Source organism: Cherax quadricarinatus, chromosome 19 (genome assembly GCF_038502225.1).
Source record: "Cherax quadricarinatus isolate ZL_2023a chromosome 19, ASM3850222v1, whole genome shotgun sequence".
Lineage (NCBI taxonomy): Eukaryota > Metazoa > Arthropoda > Malacostraca > Decapoda > Parastacidae > Cherax > Cherax quadricarinatus.
The window spans coordinates 18601403-18617028 of record NC_091310.1 but is presented as its reverse complement, the minus strand read 5'-3'; the positions used below and the strand labels follow the sequence as shown (position 1 = coordinate 18617028).

Here is a 15626-nt window from a genome sequence, read left to right as displayed (position 1 = left end):
GTATTCGGGGAAGTTGACCAAGACAAAGAATACGATATTGTATATATGAGCTTCAGTAACGACTTTGATAAAGTTCCACACAGGAGAATAAGAATAGGGAAAATTATCTGCTGGGTTGAGGCATGGCTGCCCGATAGGCAAGAGTTTACATTAATGTGGAGAAATTGGAATGGGGTTCTGTTATGAGTGGTGTGGGACCCTTTCGCAGTCTACACAAACGACATTGGTGGAAATAAATAGCGACACTAGTTTGCCGATGACACTAAAATAGGCCATTATACAATTTCTGATGCGGACACTAGACGTCTACAGGATGACGTGGATAGGTTGATATTGTGGGTGGAAAACTGGCAGATACAGCTCAGTGCAGACAAGTGTAAGGTTCTAATCCTTGAAAATGGAAATAACTGTCATTTATAAGCTAAACAATGTAGATCTTAGAGTTAATGTGAAAAAGTTCTAGGAGCTCTGGTGAACTGAAATTTAAAGCAAAGAGTGCACAAATGCTTGCAGTAAATCTAATAAAATTGTTGGCTCCGTATGAATAAGTGTAAATAGGAGTCCCAAGGTTATATTTAATATAGCTTTGGTTAGACTTCATTTAGATTATGTTGTTTAGTTCTGGTCTCCATTTTACAGAGAAGGATGACGAAGTTGATTCCATGTACATGTATTAGAAACCTTTCCTAAGAAAATAGGCTGAAGGCATTGAACCTGCATTCTTTGGAAAGGCGTAGAATTGGGGGGGATATGATTGTTCAAATGGAACACGAGAATAAATAAAGGATATATAAATATCGCGATGAAAATATCTAATCAAGACAGGATTCACAGCAGTGGATTCAAGTTGAAGAAATTTAGATTCAGAAAGGATACTGAGAAGTATTGGCTTGGCAGTAAGGTTGTAGATGAGTGGAACAAACTTCCATGTAGCATTATTGAGGCAGCAGGAACCTGGGTAGCTTTAAATATAGGTTGAATAGGTGCATGAGTGGGTGTGAGTTGCACGTACCTAGCAAGGGCCAGTAGGCCTGCTGCAGTGTTCTTACATTCTTAACTCTTAAAATACTGATGATCAACCTGCCTGTGACGCTCAGGAAACGCGTAGTAGCACAGTTCCGCCCCTTCTCTCCATCTGATCTTATCCGCGCTTCGTATATTTTGTCATTTTTTTTTATTTTTCAATTATCATTGTTCTTGTATATTACGCCAGTGTTTCTAACCACTTGTATCCCCTCAAGGAAGGTTCCTTGACGCTGGTAAGGGGCTCTTGATCTAGGGAATTGGATCTGTGGTCCAGTTCATTGAATTGAGTCTGAATACCTTCCATCCCTCTCCCCACAGGCGCTGTATAATCCTACGGGTTTGGCGCTACCCATGATTAATGACCACTTGTGTTTGTGACTTTTGTTTATATCCACTAGTGTTCGTGACCACTTTTATTTGTGATCACTTTTGTCCTCGTTTGTGCCCACTGGTGTTTGTTACCTAGTTCCCACTAGTATTTGTGAACGCTAGTGTTTATGCCCACAAGAGCTGTGAATACAACCACACAAAAGGTATCAACCACTTAAGTCTTTGGAAGGACACTGCCAGGGAATAAAATGATCACAATTCATTGTAAGTATATATGACTGGGAGTTTTATATCTGTGTATTTACAGTCTAATTCCTGTTAAAATGATCGAAGTATTTTTGATAGTGTACAGGTGAATTTCATCATTAAAGAGCAGTGTGCAGTTAGGCTCTATTTACATGTACAAAAGGTCAAGTGAATACGCAAATCATTGTAGGAGCCTTGAAAGTTGAAGATCAAGTCATTCAGGTGACGCGAGACCATCTCATTTCCTATTAGGGTATTTGATTCATAAGCTGAATGATATGCAGTTGAAAGAGTCAAGAGGAATACTGCCAGATTAGATATCCATGGGAACTCAGACCCGTAAGGGTTATACAGCTCCTGGGAAATGGAAGGCAGTCAGATTCAATCCAAGGAAAGAAAGGATAAGTTTATTTCATTAGATCAAGAACTCATCGGCATCAAGGTTTCCTACCTTAAGCTACTCTTGTCACATTAAAAGAGGATGACGCTGAGGGGATGGAGGGTTGGTGACGTGTGGTGTTGGCCACTATGATTGCTATTCACACCGCCTCTGGAGCATGATAGATCACCTTGAAACTGCAAGCGTCATCGTTGCCATGAAGAAAGCATGTAGAAGCGCAACACAGACTACTGTCCAGTCAGTTTAGCTTTCTATATATGAGCTCCAGGTGGGTAGGTTGTGTGTTTCACGCTATTATAGCCACTCAGTTAAATCTCCTTCATGAATGATCCACATGGGCTTAGTAGTTCACATGAAATACATTAATGCAGTTTTATCCAGGTAGTGTGTTCAGTTTTTCTAGACAAGTTTTATAAAGTATATCTCGTCGAAACTTCTCAACATAATTTTCTGAAAAAATCTCTTAAATGTACCATAATCTTTCAACTTTCTAGTTGCTTGTCACAATCAACACCCTACCACAAGGAAAACTATTTCGGAAATCCCAAACGCATGAAGTCACTCGTAATGTAAATTGGTTGCGACACATTGGTCAATAAAAGTGGTATCCAAATGTAATAATTGTTTGAGTATCGCGAATCCATCTTTGTGATGCCGTAGCCCCGTGGTCTGGCTGGCAAAGCTCTCGCTTCACACGCATAGGATCCGGGTTCGATTCCAGGCAGGGGTGGAAACATTGTACGCGTTTCCTTACACCTGTTGTCCTGTTCACCTAGTAAGTAGGTATTTGGGTGTTAGTCGACTAGTATGGGTCGCATCCTGGGGGACAAGATTGAGGACCCCAATGGAAATAAAACAATCCCTCGATGACGCACTGCCTTTCTTGGGTTATCCTGGATGGCTAACCCTCCGGGGTAAAAAAAAAAATCTCGAAACGTAAACTCTCGGGAAGCTACTAAGATTTAAGTGAAAGGGACAATACTTCCATGCAAACTCACACAAGAATTTGACAGATAGTAAGAGTACGTTGACTGTGATAGACCTTACGAAAAATCTTTTAAAAATTACATCTGAGTGGCTGATGCATTATTAAGTTGGAAAAAAATGTGAATTATCTCAGTGATGGTCGGTGAGGGGATTATAATATAATTTGTCTAGTGACTCGAGACATCTAGAAATAGTCTAAAGTTTCCCACTCCCATAAGTATTAATATTTAGTTGGAAGGCCCATCACCCTCTTAAAAAAAAAAAAGTAATTTGTGGTTACAACAATGATAACTCGGATAACACAGTTTTACATACAAATACAACAAATAATAGGAATAAGATTAGGCACTCTGTTCCCCTCAAGGAAGGTTCCTTGATCTTGAGAGGCGCTTGATCCAAGGAATTGGACCTTCCCTCACCTTCCTTAGATCGAACCTGAATACCTCCCATTCCACCAGGGTGTTATATGACCCCTACGTGTTTAGTGCTTCCCCATGGGTATAATAAATACATTCGGTTAGCTAACTACTTTTTTTCGAGATGGTTCAAGACTGCTTTTTTCTTTTTAACACAAGAAATAACCTGCTGGACTTAGTGCTAGCAAACAAGGATTCTCTGTTATATATAATTTTAAGGCTAATGAAGGGCTAATATCTCGTAGGATTACCTTAATAAGGATAACAAGGTTTAGCACACTAATTTTCGCACTGTAGATTATGCGGGGCTAGGAGATTACCTAGAAGTGTAGACTGTGGCATCCTGCCTAGGAACTATCCTGAGAGACCGGATGGAAGGTGGTGGTTGTTCAAGCTGCATATATTTCTGATTAAGAATTTAGATCAAATACGAATGATCCTAAATGGATAAACAATAGACTCAGACTTATCCCCTGGGTGAAAAGAGGTCAACCAAAGAATAAGGGTAGCCAAAAGACTACACGAAATTAAAACTCATGAAATTATAATAACACAATTGCAGTCAAATCAAAGAATGGGCGAGGCTCAAGCCCATGGCAGGCGAGTCCTAAAACTCGCAGACCAGTATACTGGACCAGTGGTTACCTTGTTACCACAGTGACCTGGGAGTTTTAGGAGTCGCCTGCCATATGTATGAACACTAACTGCTAAATGATTTATGAAATTAAGGTTGTGAGGTGATCAAAGACCAATTCAAAAGATTTCTTACACATATATAGGAATAAGATCAGGGAAAAGATGGGCCCACCTGGAGTTAGACAAAAGCGACAAGTGTGAATAAAAAAATTGGTAGCAGAGGATCCTTTTATTACAGTGTTTCACGCATGGCTGGGCTTTATAAGGTACACAGGGATGAGCAAATCACCTTATAAGGCAAACAAGCACCATGAGGCCAGGTTAAGAGGAGGACACGTTACACAAGGTTGATTTTGAGATCAAGTCTGGTGAGGTCAGGTATTGAAGGGAGCAGGAGGGGTGGGCGTAGGGTGACAAAATTATTATGCTATTTATATGAATCATGGACGATGTGAACAATAGGTCCAGCCTACATCAGCCAACACAACCACATGAGATTGAGGAAAGTAGAGGCACATGGAATAGGAAGGGATTTTTTTCCTGGATCGAGACATGGCTGATAATCATTAATCTTTTGCATAAATGGGAAGAAACAAGAGTGGGAAAGTGTCTCTAGCGGTGTTCCACAGGGGTCAATATGGGGCCATTTGTTTTTTACAATATACATAAACGACATAGACGAGGGAATAAATAGCGACATAAAGTTTGCCGTTGACACTAAAATAGTAAGATTAAGTCTGATTAGGACACTAGAGCACTACACGAAGATCTGTATAGGTTGATGCAGTGGTCAGTGAAGTGGCAAATACAGTTTAATGTAGACAAATGTAAGGTTTTAGGTCTGAGAAAATAACCATGACACAAACCGAATAATGTAGATATTTATTTATTTATTTATTTATTAATTTGAACATGATACAGAGATGATCACTCTGAACGTGAAAAATGGATAGGAATTCTGGTTAGCAGTAATCTAATGCCACAGCAGCAGTGCATAAATGTTTGCAATAAAGCTATATTTAGTTGGTAAGGTCTCATTTAGACTACTGTCTAGTGTCTTCATCAGAAATTATCTGAGAGCCTATGTTAGTATCATTGACTATATAGTAATTTCCTTGTGACCATGTGTACAGGATCTAGTACTATTTACCGTCACTCCATACAGTAATATACGTATGTATAGTAGTTCTTTTATTTATGGAACCTATTAGTAATGTGTCTGCCAACTTGGAGCCCTGAAGTTACAAATGTGATTTCTTGGCAGGATGCAGAAGGAGTCTGTCATCGAGAGGGAGATCCGCCTAGCCAGGGAACGAGAGGAAGCCTACAGGAGGGAGAAGGGCCTCACAGCTTCTATCAACAGCTCGACTAGTCGTTCCTCTAGCCAGACTACGTTGGCACGGACGCCCCCTGTGGTCAACAATGATGGCCGGGATGTCCAGCACCGTTTGGCTACCAATAGGATTCAGTTGGAGATTCAAGAAACAAGCATGAAGGAGATGGAGCTTAGAGATGCTGGAAAGATCCTGACAATGTCAGAGGACACAGTTGATGCTAAAGTAAGTGTCACACACAGCTTTTACTGTGCACTGTCGCCGCCTTCATAAATTTAATTGTTAATGTTTAATTTACATGTTGCTTGATAATTAAGTCTGAAAATGTTTCTGTAGTTTTATACCTTAACCATTAAGACTTGCTTCCACTACTAGTGACTGAACAAAAATTGTACTACATTATATATTTATAACTGTTGCAAACTCTCCCAAGAAACTAAGCTTTTGAAGGTTATTACGATAATTGAAAATCTAGTTACTTAAGCTACATTAATGTTGGGGAAACTTCCATTGTGAAATTTTTATTTTTTTCTAAAGCTGACCCGAGGATTTGGTGAAAAATATATCTTTTTTGAGAGGCCTGTAAAAGTTAGAAGAAAAAAATTCATGAAAACAGGAAAGCCCTTCACTGGAGTTGATATAACGGTAACCTAAAAAAAATGTTTGTAGTGTGAGGCTTCCACTGTTGGGAATCATGCTGAGGTCTTAGAAATGCTAGTGATGAGCAGCATTTAGTGTTAAGCCAGTGCCTTTTGAGCTTTTATATACCAGTATTTATACTGAATTTGGGTGAATAATGCTGTAAATACTAAGCTTAGTGGCTGGAAAAACATGTGGCTTGCATAATTTATAAATTTTAGTCATTACAGTTTCAACCTATTTTTGAGATGTATTGTCATGTAGTTGCAAAAGTAAAGTAACTTACACATTACTTCACTCCTTTACTGTAGGTGACCCGCATGTCAGATTTTACTGACCAGAGCCAGAACGAGAGCCCACGGACACGTCCTGCTCCTTCCCGACTAAGCAACTTCAGCACACCTTCATCTACCCCGAAACGTAGTCTGTCACCCCGCAGTCCGTCTTCTCCAATTCCCAACTTTACCCCTTCCCCTGCATTAACCAGAGGGCTCTCCAGGAGTCTATCCACCAACAACCTGGCTAGTACTGGTACTTCATCCCTCACCAACCCACGAGCACCCAAGGGACTCATGCAGAAGTTTATAGCTTCTCGGGGCAAGATGACTGGCTCTGCATTTGCATCGCCTCCCCTTACCCACACCACATCCACATCCCGGGGCATCCCCACCAGACCTATGAGGGTCGAGCCAAAGGTGCTTTCATCTTGACATTTTCATGAATCATTTCTTCTTAATATACTTTTGAGTTTATTCTTTTTCATTCAGATGTTTTATACAATGGGAATATTAACGGCATTTTAGTTGCTTTAGTGTGAATATTAATTCCTGACTTGAAAATAGTTTTTTGCATTTCTTTTTTGTACTTTAGTTATAGTGCATGTGAAAGTTTTATGATTTAATAATTAAGGAATCATAAAGATTTTTTTTTTAAATTTAAAAATATAAAGACTGTTTGAATAAAATATATAGTTCAAATTTTTGCATGTAGAGCAGTGTTTAAAAAATATGGCACATTATTTTATAAATATACATACTGTATGTGTGTGTCTGTGCAATTTTGGCTTAAATAGCAACACTCTTCTTGCCAAATAAGGCAAGCGAAAATTTGTGTATGCAGTAATTTCACAAATATCATCATGAACCTAAGGAAAATAAAAAAAAATTTCTTTGTGTTTGTTTATTATTAAATTATTGTAAACTTATCTAAAATATATTTAGTTGGATTAGGCTAAATTAAATTGCAATTCTTATAATAAGGTTAGGCAAGTTTTCTAAGGTTCTTTTGGTACAAAATTATTAATTTTTACATTAACGTAAATGAAAAAATGTATCTTTAAACGTATATTAAAAAATTTTAGAATGTGGTACTGGAAAACCTCATGCATCAACATGTTAGGGACACTACCAGAGAGAGAGTGGAGGATGAACCAGCAAGACTGGACCTTGTGTTCACCTTGAGCAGTTCAGGCATTGAGGACATCACTTATGAGAGGCCCCTTGGAGCTAGTGATCACGTGGTTCTGAGTTTTGAATATATAGTAGAGTTATAAGTGGAGAGGGTAACAGGAATTGAATGGGAAAAGCCAAACTATAAAAGGGGTGACTGCACAGAAACAAGGGGCCACAATTGGAAGCGGAAAACTCAGACGAGTCACAGGGATGTTAGAAAGTATTTCTTCAGTCATAGAGTCGTCAGGAAGTGGAATAGCCTAGCAAGTGATGTAGTGAAGGCAGGAACCATACATAGCTTTAAGACAAGGTATGACAAAGCTCAGGAAGCAGAGAGAGGACCTAGTAGCGATCAGTGAAGAGGCGGAGCCAGGAGCTGAGTCTCGACCTCTGCAACCACAATTAAGCGAGTACAATTAGGTGAGGTGAGTACATACACACACACACACACACACACACATATATATGTCCATCCATCCATTCATAGCTTTAAGCAGAGGTATGATAAAGCTCAGGTGAAGGGAGAGTGACCCAGTAGCAGCCAGTGAAGAGGCGGGGCCAGGAGCTATGACTCAACCTCTGCAACCACAACTAGGTGAGCGTGCACACACACACAAACGATGGAGTTCCGTTCTTGTGATCACATCGTTAAACGAATTCATTGCTAAGTGAGGAGCATACTATAATTGTAGTGAGTTTGTGTCAACCATGTTTGATATTGTTTTAATGTCACCTTTGCACCAATATGCATACCTAAATAATGTACAGTGATCCCTCATTTTTCATAATTAATCTGTTCCAGAGAGTTTGACTATTATCAAAATTGACGATTTCCGAAACCATTTTCCCCATAAGAAATAATGTAAATACAATTAATCCGTTCCACAGACACCCAGAAGTATTAAAACAAAATCATTTTTTTACATGAAATATAGATATACATACACAGAAACCAATGAGATATGAAGAATGAAACATTACAGCATAACACTTACCTTTACTGGCAGTGCTGCTTAGTGTATGGAAGACTGGAGGAGGGGAGAGGATGGATTAATTACTGTTTGGAAGGGTTACTTCCCTTCTTTGTTTTTTAATGCCACTAGGACCAGCTTGAGAGTCACTGTACACCTGTGACAGTAAATACTTGTCCAGAGAGCTCTGTTTCTGGCATCTCTTTAAAATTTCTCTAAAATGGGAGAAGACTGTCATTGTACATGTTGCTGACATGGCTTGCAACAGCTTTGTCAAAGTGATGTTTCTCCACAAATCTATCCATCCTACTCCACACTGTACAAATCTCCTTAATTCTGAAGTAGGCACCTTTGTCCATCTCTCTCCCTCCTCTGAAGGAACATGCTAAGCTGTGGTCTGTTGCTGTTCCAGCTGAAGCTCTTGCAGCTCTTCAGTGGTTAGCTCTTCATTGTGGTCCTCCACCAACTCTTCCACATCCATGCCACTCACATCCAACCCCATGGAACTCCCCAATGCCACAATACATTCCACAACTGGCAAAGGGTCTTTAGGGTCAGCCCCAAACCCTTCAAAATCCTTCTTCTGGATACAATCTGGCCATAAATTTTTCCAAGCAGAGTTCAAAGTTCTGGAAGTCACTCCCTCCCAAGCCTTACCTATAAGGCTTATGCAATGGAGGATACTGAAGTGATCTTTCCAAAACTCTCTTAGGGTCAATTCAGTGTCTGAGGTCACTTCAAAGCACCTTTGAAACATTGGTGTAGAGTTTTTTAAAGTTTGGAATGATCTGCTGGTCCATGGGCTGGAGGAGAGGAGTGGTATTAGGGGGCAAGAACTTCACTGTGAAACCAAACTCCTCCACCATTAGGTCATCCAAGTTTGGAGGATGAGCAGGTGCACTGTCCATTAGCAGGAGGCACTTGAGTTCCAATTTATTTTCCAGGATGTATTTCTTCACACTGGGGCCAAACACTTCATTGAACCACTCGAGGACAATGCCCCTCATGACCCATACCTTATTATTAGCTTTCCAAAACACACACAATTTACTCTTCACAACATTGTTTTATTGTTTTTCTTTAACACACTGCAATTTTTCAGAGTGATACACTAGTAAAGGCTTCACTTTGAAATCCCCAATGATAAGGCAACTGCCTTGCCTTATCACAAATAATCAACTGCATAAGACTATCCCCTGCTAATTGTTGATGTGGATCACCGAGAAACAATAACTTCTCAACATCTTCAAGTACTTGTGATCTCATTTTTGTGAGCATATTTACCCACTTTGCAACAGCAGCTTCCTTCATTTCCTTATTCTTGCCCACAATGGAAGCGACAGTTGTATGGGGGTTTCTTATACATCCTGGCCAGCTCTGCCACACATATGCCACTTTCATATTGTTCATTGAAGTTTTTCTTGAATTCTATTGTGTTTCTCACCTTTACCAAAGGCATGGCACTAGGAGCTTTCTTTGGAGCCATGGTGGCTTATTTAGCAGTTGCAAGCACTAAAATGAATGGAATATTATGAAATGTATCATGTGAACACGTGAGGTGATGGTCACTCGCTGATAAACAATGGCACACTGGCTGGGAATGAAGTGTGAGGCCACTCAGGGCCATGCGTACGCGTCCGGGATGAACAACTATTTGCGAGTCAAGTGACGATTCGTGTGTCAATAATTTGACGAAAAAACGTTACAATTTTCGAAAATTACAACTTTCGATGCTTACGAAAAACGGGGGACCACTGTATATTAGAGCAGATTTCCTCAATTCTTTTTATGTCATTATACAGTACACTGCTGTATAAACATTTAAAAATATACCAGAAATGTTATAAATGGTACAAAAGTGACATTAAAACTATATCAAAGATGGTTGACACAAACCCACTACCATTATAGTATGCTCCTCGCTTAGCGACGAATTCGTTTACCGACGTGGTCTTGGGAACAGAACTCTGTTGATAAGTGAGGAGACAAATAAGGTGCTACATTTTATAAACATTAATCTGTATGCAAAAATGTTTAATTATGACTAATTTGGATATTATCTTTTCAAAGTGCCCTGTATCATGTTTTCATTCCTTATGCTGAAAACCACAGGCAGCAGTTATACAGCGTGAAACTTTGGCTAGAATGAAACCACAACCAGTGGACAGTAACATAATTCAGGATAACACGTCACAGTCTCAAAAACCGACCAATCACATTCAGCAACAGTATCGTCGCTCATACTGCACAGCAGAAGAAAAGATACAGTCGGAGCTAAAGGAAATGCAAATGCGAGAAGAGGAATTAAGGTGAGACCATGACACCCTCTCAGTAAGCGAGATATCGCCTACATGAAAACTCGCAATGATGTTATGCATAACACAGAGGTGTTAAATAATGATATTTCATAATACGTACAGTGTAGCTACAGAATTCCTTTCGGATATGAATGAGTTGCTGTTTATGAATATTGTGTTGAAAGTAAATGCAAATGTTTATAGTTTCCATGTTTAATATAGAATATATAAATTTCTGTCTTCCTACTGGTCTATCTAAATTATGCAGTTATTATTAACAAACAAAATTAATTTAATTGTGTAGTGTATTGCATGTAGTTTATATGTAATATAATATTACATAATATTACATATTGTTAAGCATAAAACAAAGCCACTAGCATGCATGTATATTTCAGAAATACTAATCCTGATGCCTACGGAGTACTTAAGACTAGACACAGGTTATTGAGTAGTAAATTTGTGTTATGCATTATTACAAAAAGATAGCTAGCAAAAAAATATTACAATTTACAGTAGAGAGGTAGCAAAACTATTACTGTATGTACAATTTACAATAGTACAATTTTCAATATATATTAATACTTTAAACTGATTCAGTGATCTTAAATTAATTGGGATTTCTTAAGTAGCTGCAAACTGGCTCTATGATTCAGGCTATGGAAAGACTGTAAGAGATGGTGAAGAAACAGGAAGTAGTTGGATGAGTTGGTTATGTCTGGTATACCACAGAGTTGATTTTTATTTATAGCTCTAAATTGATTGGCAGAAAGGGGACCTTTTGCTGGTTTGGACAATGATTTCCAGATCTTGGTACCTTTTATGTTCATTGAATTTTTTGCATACGGTGAGGCAGATACGAGGGATATTTGAGAATTTTGTGCATTGTGTTGTTCCTGTGTGTTTTGTTGTAGCTATTAAGAAGCTTAAGGGGGAGGTTTTTTTTGTTGTTTTGTTTTATTAACACGTTGGCTGTTTCTCACCAAGGCAAGGCAGGGCAGGGCAGGGCGACCCCCCCCCAAAAAAAAAAAAAAAAAAAAAAAAAAAAAATCATCATTCACTCCATCACTGTCATTCCAGAGGTGTGCCTACACTACCGTCAAAAAACTGCAACATATCAACACCCCTCCTTCAGGGTTTATATTGAAGTTTAATGTTCTTTATACATATATAATAGAGACAGTAATGTGAGTGCATATTTTGCATATTAAGTAAGTTCAAACTCTTAAAGAGCAGAGAGGTGTGTGTTGTCTGGCACAGGAATGGGTGATAATACACAACAATTTTTTGTTGGGTTATAATGGTTTAGGATGATTTGTCATAGTAGATTGCAAGCACAAATACCAGATTAGAGAGTGGTAGTATTAGTAGGGCCATTTGGGGTACAAACTACCGTAATTTGGAGAAGATGCCTACTGTTTCGGAGACCTTGACTGTGTGCTGTATGCGAGTATGAAATTTCAGTTTGCAGTCAAGGTGAAGACCTAAAAATTTACCCTCGGTGTGTCCTGTAATGGAGAAATCATTGATCAGTATGTTAAGTTGGATATTTAAAGCTCAAGCTTTGTTTCCAAACAGCATGTAGTAGGTTATGTGTATGTATATTGAGGGTGAGTTTGTTGGTCGTCATCCATGTACATATTTTTAGTAGCTTGTTGATAATGGTGTCAATGAGCAAAGTTGAATTTGAGTAGGAGAAGACAGAAGTCCTGCCAAGTGAGTGTAATTGTTTTACACGATGTTAGAATGGCACTGGGGAGATCATTGACATAAATGAGAAAGAGCAGACAGCCAAGGACACTGCCTTGGGGCACTCCTATGGCTACAGGCTGAATAAAAAGGTGACACCATTTGTTGAGACATACTGGCATCTAGTGTTAAGATAAGATTTTAGGTATGCAAGGATATGTCCTTTGACCCTATAATATTCTGGTTTGAGGTGCAAGATATTGTGGTCCACCATATTGAATGCTTTCTGCAGGTCTATGAAGAGTCCCGGAGGATATTCATTTTTTTCAAGTGCTGCATAAAGCAGTTCAAGCATTTGTATAACAAACAAGCAAAACAAAAGTTTTTTTTTGCAAAGGTTACAATGTGTGTTTACATTTCATAATTTGATTGGTACAAAGAAAGCCACTTATAATGCTGGTGCATTTTGGGCAGATTTAACCTAATACGTAATTAGACTACTTAAGTCTAGACAGGTAAAGAGTGGTAAATTTCAAATATTCATTATTTTACACTATTATTAACGAGATATCCAAATTTTTTAATTAATAAGCTTTATAGTTTAATGTAGATGAAACTGATAACAGTATTACAAAGAGTACAATTTATGATACAAACATACATTTTTAGGTACGTATGTCATAATGGTTTAATACTTTTTTTTCAACCTAAACCCAAACTGGCAGGGGTTAAGTATGTTGCGAGATATTAAGTAAGAGTAGACTCGCTTATGATGTATTATTTTTTTTTTTTCAAAGATTTTAGATAATAAACGTAAGTTTGATATAGGCCTATAGTTATTTATTTCAGTTGGATTGCCATCTTTGAGGATTGGGGTAACCCTTGCTGTCTTGAGTATTGATGGGAAAGTTGAAGATTCCACTGATTAGTTAAACAGAGTTGCAATAGTGACTTTATGATGAGTGAGACTTCAATAGGATTATTTGGAGCTAGATATAAAGAACAGCTTCTCCTCACTTTAACGATGGAGTTCCGTTCCTAAAACCATCTCAGTAAACTAATTCATTGCTAAGCAAGGAGCATACTATAATGGTAGTGGGTTTGTGTCAGCCATCTTGATATTGTTTTAATGTTACCTTTGCACCATTTATAACATTTTTAGTATATATTTAAATGCTTATACAGTAGTGTGCTGTATATTGTAATAAACAGAATAGAGGAAATTAGCTCTTAATATACATTATTTAGGTATGCATACTGGTCAGAGAGCTCATCGTAAGTCCGAGTCGTCGGTAAACAAGTACATCACTAAATGAGGAGAGGCTGTATTTGGGTAATTTCCAGCAAGGTAGTCTTTCACCTGAGTGTTTGAGGTTGGGATTCTGCTTGCTAGTTTTGATCCTATAGTAGAGAAGAAGACATTAAGTTTGTTGGCAGTATCTGCAAGCTGGATGTGAGGTTCATCTGGTTTAGTTAAGCTTATATCTCTGTTTCTGGACAGTTTTGAAGAGCCCAGGATTTCAGAGTGGGTTTTCAGGTCTTTTTCATATCCCCTTTTATTTTGTTAAATATGCTTGCATAATAAAGTTGTTTAGACTTCTATATCTGTATGGCCTTGTCAGTTTAGAGCTTTCTTTGACTATAATAATAATTAGACTTCCATATTTGATTAGTGAGTATTGACATATTGTTTAGTCTGTGCTTTTGTTATTAAGCCTAGGCTGAATTGTTTTTCATATTGATGTGTTTTATCAATGGATTTGAGGATGCCATTTGTAAGCCATGGGCTGTTTAGTCTCTTTGCTGTGATCTGTTTAGTTTTAATTGGGCAGTGTCTGTTAGTTTTTTTTTTTTTTTTTTTTTTTTTTAAGATAAATTTTGACATCAGTATCATGGATGTCAGCTAACTGTCCATGCCAGTCAATATCATTTAATGTTGAAATAAAATTATATACTGACAACTCGTCATGAAGTCGAAATGAGTTCTTGCTAGTGTCTTGAAGCAGTTTGCATTATTGGTTTTGATGAAGGTGGGTTAGTGGTCTGTGGTGTTATCTGTGATTATTCCTGCTTTGAGTGGGGATAAAGTATTGGTCCAGATATGGTCAAATAATGAGGCACTTCTCTTAAGAGATTCTCGTTGGCTTAGTTATAGATGTTAGTAGCAAGCAGTTGTTCATAATGTTTATGAAGTCAGCTACTTGGTGGTCAACTGCTTGGATAAGGTTTATATTGAGGTTGCCAGCAAATATCAGGTGATGTTTATTCATCTCTGAGTCAATTATGTTTTTTAGGTTATCACTGAATGTGTAAGAATTTGTGTGAGGTAACCTGTAGACTGCTCCAACTGTAATCGGGGTTTTTAGTTGAGAATTTTGCAAAATATGTATGCACCATTCTCATCCCTGGAGAAAGTAGATTTAATACATTTAATTCATCATAATATTAGATAACAGTACCACCACCTAATTGATCAGGCCTACAGTTATGTATGGTTGTGTAACCAGGTAAGGCAAAGATGTCTGTTGAGTCATGTTTGAGCCAGGTTTCAGTAAGAATAATGATAGCCACGTTAACATTTAGAGAATTAAGCAGTGTCAGAGGTCATCATAGTGTTTACTTCTCAGTGAACTAACATTATAACAAAGCTGTTATGTTCTTGGTAGCACTGAATACAGTTTTTGCTAGACTTGCTGTGTAATATTGGCAATTATTTTCAGGATTCTTATTGCCATTTAACAAGAGATTAATATCTTTTAATTAGCTAAGAGGACTTGTATATTTATCTTTACAATTTTGTCAGCCTATTAGAGGTGTGATTGGCCCATTATAACCTGTATGTATCACTTTAGGCAGCTACGTGCCTGCCAGATGGCTCAGTCACAACCAAATCTAATGGATTTGGATGCTGAGGAAGATGAACATGAGGAAGTGGAAAGTAATCACAGTTATCAAGAGATGAATGGCCTCCGTACCACCTACTCAAACCCTAACCTCCTTGATGATGAGCCAACACAAACACAGGTCAGTGGTAGCCTTTATGTATTTAACTTGTAGAAAACAATTAAAAGTATGGGATATTAATAAATGTATATATAATTGTTGGCAAAAGGGCAGTATAGTATTTGAGAGGTATCCCTTACTTTTTCTGTAAATGATGAGTGCAGGAGTCTGAATGATGAACCCAGAATTTCAGAGAATGTT

The 15626-nt window shown here is 38.1% G+C and overlaps 1 protein-coding gene and 1 long non-coding RNA gene across 4 annotated transcripts in view; one reads left to right on the top strand and one right to left on the bottom strand.

Moving 5' to 3' along the window:
• LOC138852921 (uncharacterized) overlaps window positions 1-15626 on the bottom strand; it is a 132988-nt gene that overhangs the window by 53162 nt on the left and 64200 nt on the right. The window contains exon 3 of one of the 3 annotated variants that reach the window (XR_011392180.1): window positions 11582-12241. The exons of the other annotated variants lie outside the window; for them this stretch is intronic. This is a non-coding gene — a long non-coding RNA (uncharacterized lncRNA). Of the gene's footprint in view, window positions 1-11581; window positions 12242-15626 lie in introns of those variants that run through there. 3 annotated transcript variants of the gene reach the window in all.
• LOC128688252 (meduse) overlaps window positions 1-15626 on the top strand; it is a gene marked incomplete in the record, with an annotated part of 782472 nt that overhangs the window by 746957 nt on the left and 19889 nt on the right. The window contains 4 exon segments of the mRNA XM_070086555.1: window positions 5306-5600; window positions 6326-6709; window positions 10549-10745; window positions 15275-15446. Of these exon segments, the coding sequence (XP_069942656.1) occupies window positions 5306-5600; window positions 6326-6709; window positions 10549-10745; window positions 15275-15446 (1048 nt within the window).